Source organism: Camarhynchus parvulus, chromosome 28, assembly GCF_901933205.1.
Source record: "Camarhynchus parvulus chromosome 28, STF_HiC, whole genome shotgun sequence".
Taxonomy (NCBI): domain Eukaryota; kingdom Metazoa; phylum Chordata; class Aves; order Passeriformes; family Thraupidae; genus Camarhynchus; species Camarhynchus parvulus.
Window position 1 is genome coordinate 3089738 of NC_044598.1, and position 19406 is coordinate 3109143.

Genomic DNA, 19406 nt, shown 5'->3' on the forward strand with positions numbered 1-19406 from the left:
AGCTGCCAGTGGCAGCTTCCTGGGATGGCTTTTCTCCAGGATCCCTGCTCCAGCAGAACCACCCCTGACACTGCAGGAGGGCTGCAGCCACAACTCCAATGGGACTGCTGCCAGCACCCTGACCCACAGGGTGTCAGGTTGGGTTCTGACTCTGGCAGTGTTGGTTTAGTTTACTGCATTGTTTATTTTATCTTTTTAATTTCTTCCCTAGTAAAGAAGCGTTATTCCTGCTCCCATATTTTTGCCTGAGAGCCCCTTAATTTAAAATTGATAGCAATTTGGAGGGAGAGGGTGTGGTGGTGTTCTCAGGGGTCCCAGGGACGAGGGAAGAGATGAGAACCTTCACTCCATGTTTCAGAAGGCTGATTTATTATTTTAGTATATAAATTATATTAAAAGAAAACGATATATTAAAACTACACTAAAGAACAGAAGGATTTCATCAGAAGGCTAGAAAAGGAATGATAATAAAAACTTGACTGCTCACAGCCTCGACACAGGTGGCTGTCATTGGTCATCAAGTAAAACCAATTTCACATGCTGCATAAACAATTCTCCAAATCACATTCCAAAGCAGCAAAATATGGAGAAGCTGAAGCTTCCCAGCTTCTCAGGAGAAAGGATCCTAACGAAAGGATTTTTCAGAAAATATGTCTGTGACAAGGGGGTTGACATTTTCCATGTCGGGGGGGGGCTCCTGCCTTCCTGAGCACCTGATAAGAACTATACTTTCCAAACCAAGGCAGTCACCCAGAGGGATTCAGTCCCTCAGGAGGGCCCTGGAGCTGCCTTTGGAAGGTCACAGAGCTCCTGCCTGGCAGCAGCTCAGGGAGCAGCAGCAGCAGCCTGAGGAGCCCAGGGTCTCTTGGAGCTCTGTCAGCAGCAACTTGAGCTGAGCTATTCTGAGGCACCAGGAGCTAAGTGTCAGTGGTTAATCAACATCCAACCCCCATGATTCCCAAGAGAACACCCAAACCCTGACTAACTGACAGGCACAAGCTTTTCCCAGCACCCAGGGCTGCTTTGGGAGCTGGATTCACCTCCCAGGTGTTGGTGCTGAGAGCTGGGAAATCTGCTCTGACAGAAAACAAAACTCACAGGAGTTATTTATCTGCAGCTGGTTCTGCTCATGTCACCACATGGCACAAACCAGGGAAGAGGATGAGACTCCTCCAATTAATATTAGTAATAAAAAACAGAAATTGGGCCAGCTTAGGAGAATCCTGGAGGAAAAAAGAAAAGAAATTCTGATTTTCTTTCACCTGACAACACAAGGATATCTCTGAGCTACTCCTTTCCACAGATGGAATAAAGGATTTTACTCTGTTCTACCAGGCTCTTCCCTGCACAGCTATGAGTGCTTCATAACCTAGGAGCTGTATTTGGGTCCCACCATCCTTCCAGCATCACTCCTGTAAAAATCTGTATTTATTATCTCTATCCTTAAGCACTGAAAACTCTAAAACATCTCCACTTCACCCTGTATTTACCAGCACAACTATCTAATGCCATTTTCAGCCCACATCTCTCCTGAAAGGCCTTTGCAGTGCCTGCTTCTCCAAAGATGATAAATACTTGTAAGCTGGGTCAACGAATCAATCCATCACAGTCTGGGATGTTGAAAGCAGTATCTGTGAAAGAAAAAGTCTGTATTGATTTAATCCTTCCAGTATGAAGGGAAATGGGTCGCAGGGCAACAGTTTGTAGAAGTATCAGAACAGGGGATGGAATATCAAATCCAGAGGCAGTGTGTGAGCAGCTGGAACATCCCAGCACAACACAGAGAAAAACATTCTGGGTTCAAAAACGAGCAGCAAGTTTAAAGCCAAAACAAGAAAGGCTTCTGCACTTCTCTATGATGCAAATAATGGGTAATGCTTTAACGAAAAACAAACCACGCGGCTTATTTTATCCCCTCTCCTCCTTGCTCCTCATATCACTCAGTTTTAGTGAGTTCAAATTGCCTGCTGACAGGGACCGCTGGGACAAAGTGGCATATTTTAAGCTCACATTTATCCTGATTTATCCTGCTACCCCAGAGCAACCCTTGAGCTCAGGGCACACTAGTGAGGGGCTCCCCGGGCTCCCCCAAACCCCCCATGATTTCCCCAACCCCTCATGACCCTTCCAACCCCGGCTCTTCCAGCCCCTGGGGCTCCCCCAGCCCTCCTTTCTCAAGCTCTCCTCAGGCCCCATCAGCCCTCCTGGCCTTCCCCAGCCACCTCTGGGCTCCTCCAGCCCCGTCTGAACCCCTCCAACACCCCCCGGCTCCCTCAGCCCCGCAGCACCACACGCGGTTCCTCCAGCCCCGGCAGTTCCAGTTCTCAGCCGGCGGCTCCTGCAGACTCCGTGGGATCCTGCAGCCCCCTCAGTCCCGCCGCAGCCCCCTCAGTCCCGCCGCAGCCCCCGGGGCTCCTCCGCGGGCGCCGTTCCCCTTCAGTCCCGCCGCAGCCCCGGGCCCCCTCCGCGGGCGCTGTTCCCCCTCAGCCCCGGCGCTCCCTGAGGCGCCGCTCCCGCCCCGGCGCTCGAACGGCCGGAAGCGGCACTGGGGGCGTGGTCTGTCACTGATGAGGGCGTGGCCTGCTGGAGTAAGGGTGTAGCCACAAAGTGTGGGGGCGAAGGAGGCGTGGTTTACTACGGGGCGTGGCCAATCAGAAGGCGGGGACGCGGAGGGGGCGTGGCCTGTGCCGTGCGCGCTGACGCAGCGGCCGCGCGCGCCGCCGGGGCCGCGCTCGCCCGCCCGAACCCAACATGGCGGCGGGGGGCGGCGGCGGCGGCGGCCGCGGGGCCGGCGGGGGCAGCGCCCCGCGCTGGGGCGGCGGCGGCGGCCGGCCCGCGCCGCACGAGAAGCTGCCGGTGCACGTGAGTGCGGGGGCCGCCCCGGCGGCCGCCATCGCCCCCTTCCCCACCCTCCCCGCCCCCGCGAATGGCCGCTCCGAGCCCCCCCGGGACGGCCCCGCCCGCCCCCGCCGTGACCTGCCCTGTGCCGGCCGCGGTGCCGAACTCGTCCCCCGGGGCTTGTCCCTCACCCGCCGGTATCGGGGGATGTCCTGGGGGCTTGTCCTCATCGCGCCGGGGGCTTCCCCGCCCTCCTCCTCTGCTTCCGTGGGGTCCCCTGGGGCCGCATCCTTTTCCCCCGGTACCGTGTCCTGTTCCTCCGGTACCGTGAGCGCTCCCCGGGCCTGGTCCCCCCTCCCCTGGGCCATGCCGCTCTCCTCGGCCCTGCTGTTCTCTCTGGTACCGCGGTCATCCTCCCCAGGGACCTGTTCCCGGCTCCCCGGTACCGTGCGCCCCTCCGTGCCTTGACACCCCCGAGCCGGGGCAGCCACCGGGGCCTCACCGGTACCGAGTGCCCTTCCCGGTGCTGCGGGGCTCCCCCGGGGCCGGTTCTCCTGCTTGGGCTCACCATGTTCTCCCCCCCCCCACAGGTGGAGGATGCCCTTTCCTACTTGGACCAGGTGAAGATTCGCTTTGGCAGCGACCCCGCCACCTACAACGGCTTCCTGGAGATCATGAAGGAGTTCAAGAGCCAGAGGTAAAGCCAAGGTCCTGCAGTCCTGGGTACTCTGGGGAGCTCCTCAGCCTTTCACAGAACCTCAGAATAGCCTGAGCTGGAAGGGACCCTCAGGGATCAAATCCAGCCACCCCAACACCCCCACCCTGAGCAGCCCTGAGAGCTCCTGGAGCTCTGGCAGCCTTGGCACCATTCCCTGGGGAGCCTGGGCAGTGCCCAGCAGCCTCGGGGGGCAGAACCTTGCCCTGAGCTCCATGCCACCAGCTCCAGCCCTTCCCTCAGGTCTCAGCCTTTGTGGGGTCTCTCTGCCTGTGCAGAGCCCCCCAGCCTTCACCCCATCATTCCCCCTCTGCACACTCACTGCCCTGTCCCACAGCGGTGCAGTCATGTGAAGCTGGAGTATTTCTGCCCATCCCATAATTTTCCAGAGGTGAAATCCACAGGAGAAAGCAAAATCTGCTTTTGCTTTCCACTTTGAAACACAGATCTGGGAAATAAGGAGGCAGCCTGAGCAGAACCTGTGACCTGCCAGCCCTGGAGGTGCTGTCTGTCTGTCTGTCTGTCCTGCCCCTTTGCCAACCTGCACACTCATCTCTCCTCTCCATGGATTACATTCCCAGGGTGAAGCTGCAGTGGTCATTCCCTCTAGTTTGGCTAATTATTTTTTAAAGAGTTGCATCCCTGATTTACCAGATCCTTCCCATTTCTCCTGGCGTTTTCTGGGCTTAACTTGTGTTTCTGATTTGGATAAAAAAGTAACAAACCCCTCTCAGTGCTCATTCCCTCCAATTGAACTAATTTTTTTTTAAAGAATTGCATTCTTAGGTTAGCAGATACTTCACGTTTCTCTTGGCATTTTCTGGGCTTAACTTGTGTTTCTGATTTGGATAAAAAAGTAACAAACCCCTCTCAATTTTAGCATTGACACACCTGGAGTCATCCGACGTGTTTCTCAGCTTTTCCATGAGCATCCTGACCTCATTGTAGGATTCAATGCATTTCTCCCTCTGGGCTACAGGATAGAAATTCCAAAGAATGGGAAATTAAGTATACAGTCACCTTTGAATAGTCAGGTAGGTCCCAGAGCTCTTATTCCCTAAATAAACTATTCCATGTGTCACTGGACATGTCTGCACAGTTTAGGCTGTGCAGATTTATGTGTAGTGCACGTTGCTGGTGGTTTTAGATGGTTTTCAAACCTGTGCTAATGGGTGTAATATAAATTTAAATGTTTATTCAAAGAATCATAGAGTGCTTTGGGTTGGAAGGGACCTTAAAGATCACCTAGGTCCAACCCCTGATTTATTCTCAAACCAGGTAGTTTGACTTACACAGAAATGATGATTCTGCATGGAAACACCACTGCAACACCAAATATTTCAGTCATGTTTGGAAACTGAAATTATAATTGGCTTGACATCGTTAAATGGGTTCCCAATGTGGGTTGTGAGTAGTGGCAAATTTCAAGGGGTGATCCTGGAAGAACTGCCCTTCCAGTCTCCCATTGAGAAACCAGGAAACTTGTTTAGGAAACAGGCAAAAGAACTGTGAAATCATTGAATTGTTTATGTTGGGAAAGGTCTTTAAGATCATGGAGTCCCCATCAGGTTCTGTTGGTGTGAGACACTCTTGCTGGGATACAGGTAGGTGTTACCCCTGCTTGTTTTTTGTTATTATTGTGTGGTTGTGGAGCTGAAATAGAGCCATAAACTGAATTCTGCTGATAAACTTGTGGTTTAACTCCAGTTAGCAGCAGGAACTACCTTTTAAATCTCAGCTCCCTCAGATCTCTGTGTTATTTAGGAATTAACACCTGTAAGGTTGTTATATTTAATATACCCCTTAAAAGTGGCAGCTCCTCTGCAACAACCAGTGGCAGCAGAACCTGCAGGGGTGTTTGGTGCAGCCTCTCAAGTCAGGCCAATAAGGCTGTGACAGCCACAAATCAGGTGGTTCCTACACCAGGGAGAACTTCAAGCATTATTTTAACAGGTGGAGTCAATAAACCAGGTAGGGAAATTGATTGGTGACTGAAATACTTTTTCTTCCTTCTTCACGTGACGTTATTTTTTAGCTGGAGTCCTTGCCAGCACTGCTGCTGGCTTGTTGTTGAGCTGATCCCTGATCTTTTTCCAACCCATCTCGTGTGTCCTGTGCCCCCAGGTGCCCCCAGAGCCTGTTCCCAGTGCACTCCCTGGCAGTGGGCTGGTCTTGCACTACTCCCAGGAGAACTCCCACAACCACAGCGACTGCTCCGAGGAGTTCCGGCAGCAGCTTCCCTACAAAGAAGATAAATCCCAAATTCCCTTGGAATCTGATTCTGTGGAGTTCAATAATGCCATCAGTTACGTGAATAAGATCAAAACACGTTTCCTTGACCATCCAGAGATTTACAGATCTTTTCTAGAAATTCTTCACACTTACCAGGTAAAAAGTCTCCTGTGGAAGAGGCGGTGGGTTGGCACCGGAGCTGTTGGAGTTGTGGTTATCAAATTTAATCTCTGCCTGTTGAACAGACTTAGAGTTCCCAAGCACTTGTCTTCATAGATATTCACAGGAAATGACAAAAAATGTGAAAACTGTGGGGTGCAAAGAGGTTGTAGCCAGACTTGTCTTTACACACCTTCAGTTGGTTTCGTGATCCTGGGGCTGCCTCAGAGTCCTTTCAAGTTCTGTGGCATTCATGTTTTTGGCTCAGGGTGAGTTTTCTGGCAGAGTGAGGGATCTTTTGACTCTGTTGAACATCTGTGTGTATATTTTCAGAAGGAGCAGCTGAACACCAAGGGCCGACCCTTCCGGGGCATGTCAGAGGAGGAAGTGTTCACTGAAGTGGCCAATCTGTTCCGGGGACAGGAAGATCTGCTCTCAGAGTTTGGACAGTTCCTCCCAGAGGCAAAAAGGTCTTTGGTATGTGCTGAGAGCAGGGCAGGATATTGAATGCTCTTTCTGCATGTAGAATATGCAAAACATGGAAAATTATACAGCCAGTAATGAACGTTGCTCCTCTTCATTGTTTGGATTTTCTCAGAACAGGTGACTTAACCACATGCTCTGTGTACTGTTAGGATTCTTTATTTGAGAGGAGAATGTTGAAATCATTATTTATTTACTTCAGTTCACAGGAAATGGACCATGTGAAGTGAACAGTGTCCAGAAAACTGAGCATGAGAAGAATCTGGAGCACAGCAAGAAGCGATCCAGGCCGCTGCTGCTGCGTCCTGTTTCTGGCCCAGCAAAGGTATCTTCCAGCAAGTAAAAACTCATAAAAACCTCATGTTACTTGTGCTTAGTAATTGCTGACATAAAGGTGTAATGAGTAGTGTCTTTGATGTATGTAGGTGTATGAGAAACAAAATTTTCAGTTATTTTAATTGCTGTAGAAAAAGGGAATTTTTAATACATGCTGAAATGTGTGTGGTAACGTGTTTGATACTAAATATCACAAGCTTCTGTGCTAAATATTGGCCTGGAAGGGGATGATTTGCTGCTTCTCTGCAGGATCTCAAGGGATTCTCTTTTTTTGTTGTTTCTTCTTAGCTGGGAGACATTTGACAGAGATTGCTGTGAGGATGTGACACAGCAATGCCACATCACTGCTGGGGAAATTGAGGGTCTCAGCCTTTGCAGGGAGCTGTTCTGTGTCAACAGAGTGGAATTTGATGACATTTGAGTCACAACATTTTAAATATAACTGCTTGTTCTTTTAACAGAAGAAAATGAAGCTGCGAGGTACCAAAGATCTGTCAGTTGCAACAGTGGGGAAATATGGGACACTGCAAGAGTTTTCCTTCTTTGACAAGGTCAGTATTTGTCCTTTTCTCACTTTCTCTGGACTCCTCTTCAGCCTTTTACATGGTTGTTAATTTGTTGGTTTTCTGTACAATTTATGTGTCAGCACTTAAGACATTCCCTGACTTTTCAGGTAGAGAAAAACCGACAAAAATTAAAATAAGTGGGTTTGGAAGATGAATAGACTGATAATGAATAATTTTCTCAATACAAGTGGCATTCAGGTGCTGTGATCATCTCTCCACACTGCTGCAGGTGCGCAGGGTGCTCAAGAGTCAGGAGGTCTATGAAAATTTTCTCCGTTGCATTGCTCTCTTCAACCAGGAGTTGGTCTCTGGCTCTGAGTTGCTCCAGCTTGTTACACCCTTTTTAGGGTAAGTTACTAACTTACCTCTCTGCCCTTTACTTTGTAGGTCCAACTCTGTTATTTTTGGGCACACTGTAAACTTTTTAACAGAAGTTTTGTTTTTAATTTACAAATATCTCGTGCGTGGCAGGTAAGAAAATGAAGTTTAATCCAAAACGAGGAGTAATAAAATCTGAAGTTTTAAATTTATCTATAGAGCTCTTAATGAGTATTGTGAGGAAGATATTTTCACTGTCCATTTAATATCTCAAAGTGTAATAAAGGTATAAACATGAAATCTGAGAACAGGGCTGTGAGAAGGATAAACAGCTCCAGCTCTGCTCTGAGCCTCCTGAGCTGTTTGGCTTGCAGCAGGAGAGGGAGAATCAAATGGCAAGGATCAGTTTCTCCTCAGGCACTTAAGGGGAATGTTTGTGTGGTGAAGGGAAATAATTTTCTTACCTTAAGTAAAAAAAACCCAAACTCTACAGCAATTCAGAAAAAATGATAACAGAGGTGACATGTTGGTGAAAGACTTCTCCCTGCACTGCTGAGTTTGTTGAGATATTTCTGCCTCCCTTTTATTAACCACCTTAAAACTGTCACACTGAAATAACAAAATGCTTGTGTTTTTGAAGGAAATTCCCAGAACTCTTTGCACAGTTCAAGTCCTTCCTTGGAGTGAAAGAGCTTTCCTTTGCTTCTCCTCTGAGCGACCGCTCCGGGGACGGAATGAGCCGGGAAATCGATTACGCCTCCTGCAAACGCATCGGATCCAGTTACAGGGCTCTCCCAAAAACCTACCAGCAGCCAAAGTGCAGTGGGAGAACAGCCATTTGCAAGGAGGTACTCTTGGGATCAAGCTGTTCAATCCCTGAACACACATAAAAATCAGAGTGGGGTGGTTCGTTGGTTCATGCCGCAGCTGCTGCATGTGGAGTCCCCTTTTCGGTGCTAATTCAATTTATTCAGCCAGTTTATTGAAATAATACCCACATTTCACCCATTTTATCAAAACCTGTCTCAAATCACACCTCTAATACCTTTTGAGTCTGCGTGCAGACAGAAATTTATTGCTATAGACAGAAAAGAATATTAAATATCCTGGAATTGATTTTCTAGCAGTGGGCCCGTCTGGCCTTTGGGAACATTTTTTCTCTGGAAGAGCCTTGTGAGTCAGTGCCTGAGGTACCATTCCTGCTGTTGTGGGGGGCTCTGTCTCCTTTATTTACAGCTGCTGATCACTGTTTGTGAGGTGATAGTGAAGGTGTTGAGTTTTCTGAACAGGGCCCTGCAGTTCCACACAGACCTCAAATATATGGGGCAGTGACCTGGGAATTAGGTCTGGAATATCCTATAGAACCTCAGGAAAGAACTATGCAAAAATACAAGAGAGAAAACACCATGAGACCAGCTCTGGGCTCACAAGGCTCAGTGTCATGTCTCTGCACTGTTGCAGGTGTTAAATGATACCTGGGTTTCATTTCCATCCTGGTCTGAAGATTCCACTTTTGTCAGCTCCAAGAAGACTCCATATGAGGAACAGCTGCACCGCTGCGAGGACGAGCGCTTTGAGGTACCTCTGCTGCTGAGCCCCCTCTCTGCTCCCTCAGAAAGCAAAACCTCTGGATTTTGATGAATTTATTAGTGGCCAATTCCTGAAAGTTCTGTTGGTGTTTGTTGGTTTGAGGTGGAGTTTGGTGTGGAGTCTAATAGCTCTTCCTAGGCTTGAAAGTTCTGTTGGTGTTATTTGGTTTGAGATGGAGTTTGGTGTGCTGTGCTTGGAGTCTAATAGTTCTTCCTAGGCTTGAATCCAGTTCTAAATTGCATGTGACCTTTGGGAGAGCTGGTAGAGGTTTGTTTTCCAGTAAAAACCTTCCTGCTGCTTCCTGGCTCCACCCTGTGGGGTTGGAACACCTTCTACAAACCTGAGCTGCTGCTGCTGCTCTCCGTGTTGCTGCTCTGCCTGTTCTGACACTGATTTCTGGGAACTCTCAACAGCTGGATGTTGTCCTGGAGACCAATTTAGCCACAATCCGTGTGCTGGAGAGTGTGCAGAAGAAACTGTCCCGCCTGAGCCAGGAGGACCAGGAGAAGTTTCGCCTGGATGATTGTTTGGGGGGAACCTCAGAAGTGATCCAGCGCCGGGCCATCTACCGCATCTACGGTGACAAAGCACCAGAGATCATTGAGAGTCTGAAGAAGAACCCAGTTACTGCTGTCCCTGTGGTTCTTAAGAGGTAATTCCCATTGTGCTGTGTTCTTGAAGAAGATGAAAAAGGATTTTTAAAGCATTTTTAAACAATAAAACGTGAGGATGTAGCCTCAGGCTGCGCTGCTGCAAGTTCTGCTTGGACATCAAGGGAAATTTCTTCACAGAAAGGGTTGTTGAACATTGGAAGGGGGTGCCCAGGGAGATGGTGAAGTCCCCATCCCTGGAGCTGTTCAAAAACCAACTGGACATGGCACTTGGTGCTCTGGTCTGGTTGACAAAGCAGTGATTGGTCAAAGGTTGGACTTGATGATCTCAGAGATCGTTTCCAACCTAAACGGTTTTGTGATTCTGTAGGTGTTGTTTCAACTCATCATGATTGGTGGTACTTTCTCAAATTTATTTATTGCTTCCAGGAATCAATTTCAGTTTTCCACTAAAAACTTCTTGCTGCACCACAATTGGCTACATTAAAATGTTTTGGGTGGGTTTCTGTGTCTGTCTATCTAAACTGATGTAGACTGTTCATTTATGCAGATTGAAAGCAAAAGAGGAAGAATGGAGGGAGGCCCAGCAGGGCTTCAACAAGATTTGGAGGGAGCAGTATGAGAAGGCCTATTTGAAATCCCTGGACCACCAGGCTGTGAACTTCAAGCAGAATGACACCAAAGCTCTGCGCTCCAAGAGCTTGCTGAATGAAATTGAGAGTGTCTATGACGAGGTGGGTGTGACAGGGAGGGAGGCCTCCTCCATTCCCTGCCTTGCTGGTGTAAGCCAGGTGTGTCCATAGCACCTGGGACCTGAGGAAGTGGTTGGAAATTGGGTCAAAAACAGCTGTCCCAAGCACAGGCCTGTTCCTCCTGGCAGGAATGGCTCTTGAGCATGGATTGGAAGGATCTTTATCTGTTTGTCTCTTGATTTACAGCATCAGGAGCAGCATTCAGAGGGGAGGAGTTCATCCACAAACGAGCCTCATCTTATCTTCATCTATGAAGACAAGCAGATTTTGGAAGATGCAGCATCTCTTATCAGCTATTATGTGAAAAGGCAGCCCACCATCCAAAAGGAGGATCAGGCAACCATCAGGCAGATTGTGCATCACTTCATACCTGAGCTGTTCTTCTCTCAGCCACCTGAACACAACATTTCTGAGGAATCAACAGATGAGGACAGAGAAAACCACCAGGGGCAGAACCTGGATACTCCTGAGCTGCGGAAAAAACACGTGCCTGGGCCTCCAAGCAGTCCTTTGGAGACCAAAGCAACCTTCTGTGATGTGACAGCTGCTGAGCCCCACAACACCCTGGATGATGTTTACAGCCTCTTCTTTGTCAATAATAATTGGTATTTCTTCCTACGCCTTCACCAGACTCTGTGCTCCAGGCTCCTCAAGATTTATCGCCAGGCCCAGAAGCAGCTTCTGGAATATAGGACTGAGAAAGAGAGAGAGAAGCTCCTCTGTGAAGGGAGGAAAGAAAAAACCAATGATCCAGCCATGGAGCTAAGACTCAAACAACCAAGTAAGAATAATGCAGGGCTTAGTTCATTCATAATGCTCTGGGTGCCAGTGCTCCATTGTGTTTGTCTGAGTCACCAGGGCCAGCAGGCAGCTCTGTGAGGGGTGTGGAGGTGCAATCCTCTGCTGTATTGGTGATTTGTGGACACAGCTCCTTCAGCAGGGCAGTCAGGGTGTCACAGGCTGCTTCACTTTCTGCCAGCTCACTGTGCTCAGCTTTTCCCAGGTACTTCATTGTAGGAATCCGTTACTTTGATTTACAATGTAAACAGCCCCACAAAGAAATAGTTATTGCCCAGGGCACTCCTGGAAGTGCATGAGGGAAACTGTCCCAGCCTGTCAGGGCAGCTGGCAGGGAGCTGCCTGTCTGCAATGTCACTCTCCTGTCTGTAATGTCACTCTCCTGTCTGTAATGTCACTCTCCTGTCTGTAATGTCTCTCCCTGCACTGGGTTTTGTGGTTCTTGAGCAGTGCTGCTGTGGTGGTGTTCACAGGGGTTCCAGGACGAGGGAAGAGATGAGAATCTTGACTCCATGTTTCACAAGGCTGATTTATTATTTTATGATATATATTATATTGCAATTATATATTAAAACTATACTAAAGAATAGAAGGAAGGATTTCATCAGAAAGCTAGCAAGGAATAGAAAGGAATGGAATGATAATAAAATCTTGTGACTGACCAGGGAGTCCGAGACAGCTGGACTGTGATTGGCCATTAATTAAAAACAACCACATGAGACCAATCAAAGATGCACCTGTTGCATTCCACAGCAGCAGATAATTATTGTTTACATTTCATTTCTGAGGCCTCAACTTCTCAGGAGAAAAAGATCCTAGAAAAAAGGATTTTTCATAAAATATGTCTGTGACATGCTGCCTCTTGCACTGCTTGACTTCACTCTGCCTGTTCTGTGTGTGAAATGAACTCCCTTTCCCCATGCCAGGTGAGGTGGAGCTGGAGGAGTACTACCCAGCCTTCCTGGACATGGTGAGGAGCCTTCTGGACGGGAACATCGACCCCACTCAGTACGAGGACACCCTGAGGGAGATGTTCACCATCCACGCCTACATCGGCTTCACCATGGACAAGCTGGTGCAGAACATCGTGCGCCAGGTGAGCCTGGGCTGGGCTGGGCTGGGCTGCTCATCTCCCCTCACACACTGCCAGGCTTCTCCCAGTGCCCTGCAGAGCAACGGGCACTGAGCGCAGAGCAAATCCAGAGAAAAGTTAAATCTGACAGGGAAATGCCCCAGCAGAAGTTTAGGGAGAGAATTCGGCTTCCATACCAAAACCATCTTAGGGGATTTACCTTTCCCAATGTTTTTTTTTTGAGTTCCATTCTTTTCAAAATCCTGCCATGCTCAAAATACATCTGTTGTTCTGATGTTTACATTCTCATAACAAACTTTCTCATACACTTTCTGTAAATAACTTAATGTTTTGCATTCTTTTATAGAAGAAGAAAAATTTGATAGACTATTAGTTTGTCCAGTGTCATTGGAGAGGTGGCACTTTCACCCTGCAATCCACTGTTGCTTTTGGAAAACTATAAATGTTAAAATCAGAAAATAAACTTCCTTTTTCTTCACCTTGAAAGCAGCAGTGTGTGTGCTCATGTTGTTTTGTGTTCTATAGTGACAAACATCTAAGGCAAAATGTCACACAAAAAATGTCAGGTCCTTCTTACTCAAATCTGTCTCCCAGTTTTATAGTTAAGGCACATCAGCCCCTCACTCTCCTCTCTTCCTTTCATTGCAAAGTCATGAAAAAGAGAGTGAAATATGGGAAGTCTTTGGAGTTTTCTGCTTCAGCTGAGTGTGATGCCATGCTGAATTTTACATTCCTTTCATGACACACTGGAGTTAACTCTTGGCCCGGGTTTGCTGACTGAATTCCCCCTTTTTTAATGGAAGCTTCACCATCTAGTGAGCGATGACATCTGCTTGAAGGTGGTTGAGCTCTACCTGAATGAGAGGAAGCGAGGAGCTGCTGGGGGGAATTTGTCATCGCGCTGTGTCCGGGCAGCGAAGGAGACCAGCTACCAGTGGAAGGCTGAACGGTGCATGGCAGATGAGAACTGCTTCAAGGTGAGACCTTGCTGCCGAGGGAACTTCACAAAATCACTGAAAAACTCAAGGAAATCTCCCAGGTGACATTTCACCTGGGAGAAGTTGGGTTTGGAAGCTCCAAGGTGAGAGAATGAGCAATATGGAGAGAAGGTACCAAAATCAGAGCCCAGGCAATGAGGGGACATTGTGGCTCACTGAGAAACCCTTCTGCTTCTCTCCCAGCTTCTATTTGTTGTCCAAATGACTTGGGAATATGCAGCATTTTATTGTGAACCCCTGTGGCAAATATTTTCTGTAACTTTATCCCAGGTCATGTTTCTCCAGAGGAAAGGACAGGTGATCATGACCATTGAGCTGCTGGATACAGAAGAAACCCAGACAGAAGATCCTGTGGAGGTCCAGGTAACACTTCAGTGATCATAGGATCTCTGTACCACAGAGCAGATGTCTAAGAATGAGGAAAAACTCATTTCTGTGCTTTCTTGTTCCAAACTGAGGCTTTGCCAGGAGGACAAGTTTGCCTGGGAGGTGGGCAGATGACTTAGGGGGCTGTGGCCACTGACAGAAATGGTGCTTTAGCAAAAGAGTATCAACATAAATCAGCCTCAGAATAATCAGCTTGGAAATAAACAGATTCTTTGCAGTGATGTTTGTCCTGATGAAGTGAAATTTCACTGGAACATGTCTCCCTTGTGTAGCACCTGGCAAACTACATGGAGCAGTACGTTGGGGTAGAAGGAGCTCCCAACAACCAGAACGATGGCTTCCTCCTGAAACCGGTCTTTCTGCAAAGGTGAGCTGCTCCCTGCCCTGAGCCACACCTGCAGCAGCTGCTGCTGCCTCCTCCCTGCCCCTGTGCCAGGGGCTTTGGGTGCCGTGCCAGCCCTGGGGGAATGCACTCACCTTTGAGGGGCTGCTCCAGGCCAGTGAGCTGCATGGGAATGCTGAAAGAGAGATTTATGATCACTGCACTGAGGTTTGTTCATGGAACTGTGTTTGGAATGGAGCAGGATGGACTCTGGATGGGGTTCTGGGTCTGCTTTGTTCCCATTTCACTAAATATTTGTCAGAGGATACAGAGGAAGATCCCAGAGAGAGCCTGAAATACAAAACATGCAAATACAAGTCCTATATTTGTGCTGTGAGCCCTGTCAGCTGAGGAGAGCACTTCAGCAGGTGTGACACATGCTTTGTCATCCTTGTTTTGCTCCAGGAACCTGAAGAAGTTTCGCAAGTGGCAGTGCAAGCAGGTGAGGGCGCTGCGCAGCGAGGTCAAGAGCTCCTGGAAGCGCCTGATCGGGGTGGAGAGCGCCTGCAACGTCGACTGCCGCTTCAAGCTCAACACCCACAAGATGATGTTCATCATGAACTCTGAGGATTACATGTACAGGAGGGGAGCTCTCTGCAGAGCCAAGCAGGTACATCTCCCTTTTGCTCCCTCTGCAGCCCAGGTGGTAGCAGAGGTTGGGGGTGGGAGGTAAAATGTAGGTACCAATAATTCTGATTTCACAGTACCAATTGCAGGAATTGTGGCTGAATTCCTGCAAGCTGCACCCAAAAGTTACTGCTCTGTGTTGGGTGTAACACAGAAGGGAGCTGGTAAATGCTCTGTACTTTGGATTAGCTTAGCAGCCTTTCCTTACATGCAAATTTTAAGTGGGAGTGGCAGCCATTAGGAAATAGGGGTGGTTAAACGGTCTGCGGTTTCCTGTTTCCGTTTGTGCTGTGTTCCCAAAGCATTGCACACCTCAGGTAGAGCTGAGGGCTTTGGCTTTTCCCCCAGGAACCTCTCAGTGATCTTTACTGCCCTGCTCCCAGGTCCAGCCCGTGGTGCTGCTGAAGCACCACCAGCAGTTCGAGGAGTGGCACAACCGGTGGCTGGAGGAGAACGTGTCCATGGAGGCCGTGGATGTGGTTCAAGACTGGCTCATGGGGGATGAGGATGAGGAGATGGTGCCCTGCAAAACCACCTGTGAGACAGTGAATGTCCATGGGGTGCCAGTGAACAGATACAGAGTCCAGTACAGCCGCCGTCCTGCTTCACCCTGAGCACCCAGGCCAGGCAGAGCTCTGCTGGTGAAGCACATTTGCTATGAGAATAGTGGTGGGAATGCAATGTATGTATTAATGATATTTATCCAAACAGCATTTTACTTTGGATTATCATGTATTTTCCATATGGCATAGACCTGTCTCCTTGCAGTGTAATCCTCCAGCCATCATGAAGAGACTTTGAAAAGCTTTTATGGGAAGGGGGCTCTTGGCATTGCTACACACTTTTTAGCAGTTTGCTGGCTTTAGGCCACTGCTGACCAGCTCAGTGAGGGGGAGAACTACCACTAGTGGCTTTGTTGGAGCGGTGGAGCTGGGCTGGTGTTTGAGCAGATGCTGGCAGCTGCTTCCACTTCCAAGGGTTTGATATTCCTTATCTTCCTGGCTTTGTGCTGTCTTGGAGCCTGCAGAACTCTTCACTGTACCCTGGGAGTGCCAGCAGGGCTGAGAGCCCCTGTGACCCAACAAGGCAACAAATGACTCTTGTTCCTGGTGCTCTGGTGAGAAAAATGCCAAAACTGACACGAGGATGGCCAGCACTCAAGGCTCTGACTCTCCTTCATCAACCAAGTGTTCAGGAGCATGAACTGAGGGCAGAACCCTGAGCTGTGGTGCTGGGATGGGAGTGATGCTCAGCCTGAGATCCTCCTGCTGCCAGCACTGCTTTGCGAGCTGAGGAGCTGCTGCAGACTCTGCCTTCCATGGGGAGGAATATCCATGGGGAGGAACGTCCATTGCGAGGTCTGGCCTGGTTTTTGGGTTTGTGTTTTGCATGTTGGAGGGCAGCTCCGGAGCTGGGCGTTTCCCTGGGCGTGCCCTGCCCCCGGCGCTCCGGGGCTGCAGCACATCGGTGCCATCGGCAGATGGAGCTCCCGGAGCACAGCTGGGAGCTGAGATCCAGCCCACGGACTCTGCTGTTTCTGCTGGGTCAGCACAGGCGCTGGGTTTGCAGGGACACACGGAAATCTGCGAGGAGCAGAGGGAGATCCAGCCACAACCATCCTAGACGAGCATCCATACTGCTATTGAAGCTTTTTTTGCCATGAAGCCTAACACAGCCTGCCCTGATCCCTGCAGAACACTACATCTGACTTAATCTAGTGAGAAATCAAGGAAATTTACTGGTGTCTGTCCTGCAGCCCTGCTGTGACTTCACTCCTGTTTTTCAGGGGCCAAGGGCAAGCACGCTGTCTGTGGAGTGTATTACAAAATTAACATTTTTGAGGCATACCCAGCCTCCTTTCAGCTTTGCTTCCAACTTTTCCCTGGCTTTGGGGGCAATAACCCCCCCCCCCCCCACCCCTGAAACTTTCTGTGGCTTTGATTTTTAGGTTATGATTTCTGCCAGACCTAAGGAGCAGCCCGTAGGATTTGTCCTGGGTTATTTCCACTGTACGACATTTGGTTTCACAATTGTCTCACTTGACAGTAGAAAAATTGGCCTTTGGGGTATGTTTAATAGAAAACTGTCTCAAGTCTTTGTCTTTTTTGCAAAATAATCTGTGGGAGGGATGAGGGAGGCCACTCTCTGGCATTCATGGCCACTTGCACAACCACTGCCAGCAGAGACTTCTCAAGAGCCCATGTTCTCCTGGGCTGGGTCTCTGCTAAACTTTGGTTCCTGAAGTGATCTGAAGGTTCTTCTCCTGCCCTCATTGCAGTGATAAGAGACCACAAGGCTCTGCAGGGGCTGGGGGGAGCAGGGGGACAAGCCCAGTGCCAAGCACAGTGTCCCCCTTTCCCTTCCAGCCAGCTCACCAAAACACACCTCAGTCCTGCTCACCTCTCTGCTGTCTCCCAGTGGAGATGACAATTGTGCCAAATTTTATGGTTTTATGATACAGAAAACTGTTTACTAGAAAATAGGTGGCAACTTGTGGCTTAAAATGCATTTGATTCCAGGTGTCCCAAGGTGGGCAACACACCTGGGCACCGTCCTGTTCCATCACCCATTCTAAGTGTACTTCAGGTATTTTTAAGCATCCTTATTTTGTAAACCTTAATTTATAATCTGAACTGATTAAGCAAGACTTTTGCCCTTTACAGTGCTATTGTCTCAAAGCTGAGAGTAGCAAGGGCTGTGAAGGGAATATCAGGCAGGTTTGAGAGGGGCTTGTTCATGTCTGAGGGTTTCAGCTGTGTAACTGCACGACCTTGAGTCAAGAGTTTGTTCTTCCATTTGTTTGAAGGATCTTTGCTTTTGGGCTTGTAATTGCTTTGCCAGCTCCTTGAATGTAGTTTTTTTTATATTTATTTGCACATTCAAGTAAAATAAAATATTGATTTTAAAAGTCTGCAGCTCTCAGTGTTTTACATTTCTTTCCAACTAATTTAAACTTTGTGACAACCTCCAGAATTGGTTGTCTTTTACCTGAAACTGGATTTTAAATGGGAGAAAAATGCAATGGAAGGGTTGAAGTTCCTGGACAGGCTGATGCAGCTGTGTGTCAGCAAGTGCTGTGTGAGGGTGTGAGCAGTGCACTGCTGATGGAAAGGGGAAATACATTCCCTGCAAGCAGAGATCCCACACAGGAGCTGGGGCTGCACTCACCAAAACCCTTCCTGCAGCAGGGAGCCCAGGGGGTGGCACAGTTGCTCCACCAGAGAGGTCTCAAAGCAAACATTGGAAGGGCTGGAGCTGGGCCAGGCCTTGGCATGGAGCTCAGGGCAAGGTTCTGCCCCCCGAGGCTGCTGGGCACTGCCCAGGCTCCCCAGGGAATGGTGCCGAGGCTGCCAGAGCTCCAGGAGCGTTTGGACACAGAATTCACAGAATTCCAGAATCACGGGGTTGGAAGAGACCTCCAAGCTCATCGAGTCCAACCCAGCCCCAACAGCTCAACTGAACCCTGGCACCCAGTGCCACATCCAGGCTTTGTTAAACACACCCAGGGATGGGGACTCCACCACCTCCCTGGGCAGCCATTGCAGAACCTTATCACCCTTTCTGGAAAAAACTTTTTCCTAATATCCAATCTATATTTTTTCCTAATATCCTAATTAGGTTTTTCCTAATATCCTACCTATAGGATAGGATCTCACCAGCTTCTTAATACCCGACCTATATTTTTTCCTGATATCCAACCTGTATTTCCCTTGGCACAGCTTGAGGCTGTGTGCTCTGGTTCTGTCAGTGCTGCTGGAGAAAGAGCCCAGCCCCAGCTGAGCACAGGCACCTCTCAGGAGCTGCAGAGAGAGATGGGGGCAGCCCTGAGTCTCCTTTTCTCCAGGCTGAGCACCCCCAGCTCCCTCAGCTGTTCCCCACAGGGTTTGTGTTCCCAGCCCCTCAGGGGTGCTCAGGATGGGGTTTGGGGTGTCTGTGCTGGGACAGGGGCTGGATTTGATCCCTGAGGGTCCCTCCCAGCTCTGTGACCTTTTCAGCTTTTCCCTGCCCAGGCTCAGAGCTGTCTCACAAAGATGCTGGGCCAGGGGCTGGATTTGATCCTGGTGGGCTCCTTCCAGCTCTGGAGTTGTGTCCTGCCAGGCAGTGACTTGTTGCAGCCTGGTTCCTGCCCAGCAGCACCTTTGAGGTGAGGCACAGCCCCAGGAATACCTCAGAGAACACAAACAGGGCTCAAGAGAAGGGGCTGATCCCAGTTCCCAACCCCACAAGCACATCTGCTACAGGTTAAGACAACACAACTGCAACCATGAAAATAACCCTCCACCCGCCTTTCCCTCAGCCTCCCCAAATTCCTGGCTAATAACATGTTGAAGTGTGTTCCCTGTGAGCTCTGCAGGACAAATGAATGAGTGGATTTTGCAAATGAAGCTGTAGTGATGTGACCCAGAGCTGATAGGAGTTTCCTTGACATCATCCCCAACACTTCCGTTGCCATAACAAAAGGCAGCTCTGCTCTCTGGGCAGCCCCCTGCTCACTCACAGGCAAACAAACTCTTGTTCTCC

The 19406-nt window shown here is 49.1% G+C and overlaps 1 protein-coding gene across 1 annotated transcript; it reads left to right on the plus strand.

The window, feature by feature from the left end:
• The first annotated feature begins 2751 nt into the window (after positions 1 to 2751).
• On the plus strand, positions 2752 to 17797 carry SIN3B (SIN3 transcription regulator family member B). Its single transcript, XM_030966793.1, has 19 exons — positions 2752 to 2862; positions 3429 to 3535; positions 4434 to 4587; positions 5678 to 5941; positions 6278 to 6421; positions 6630 to 6752; positions 7225 to 7314; positions 7559 to 7677; positions 8288 to 8495; positions 9109 to 9225; positions 9651 to 9889; positions 10399 to 10582; positions 10787 to 11381; positions 12325 to 12494; positions 13295 to 13468; positions 13760 to 13852; positions 14149 to 14243; positions 14664 to 14868; positions 15269 to 17797. Exons 1-19 carry the CDS (start codon positions 2752 to 2754, stop codon positions 15497 to 15499), a joined length of 3423 nt encoding a protein of 1140 aa, XP_030822653.1. The 3' UTR covers positions 15500 to 17797.
• Positions 17798 to 19406: the final 1609 nt, after the last annotated feature.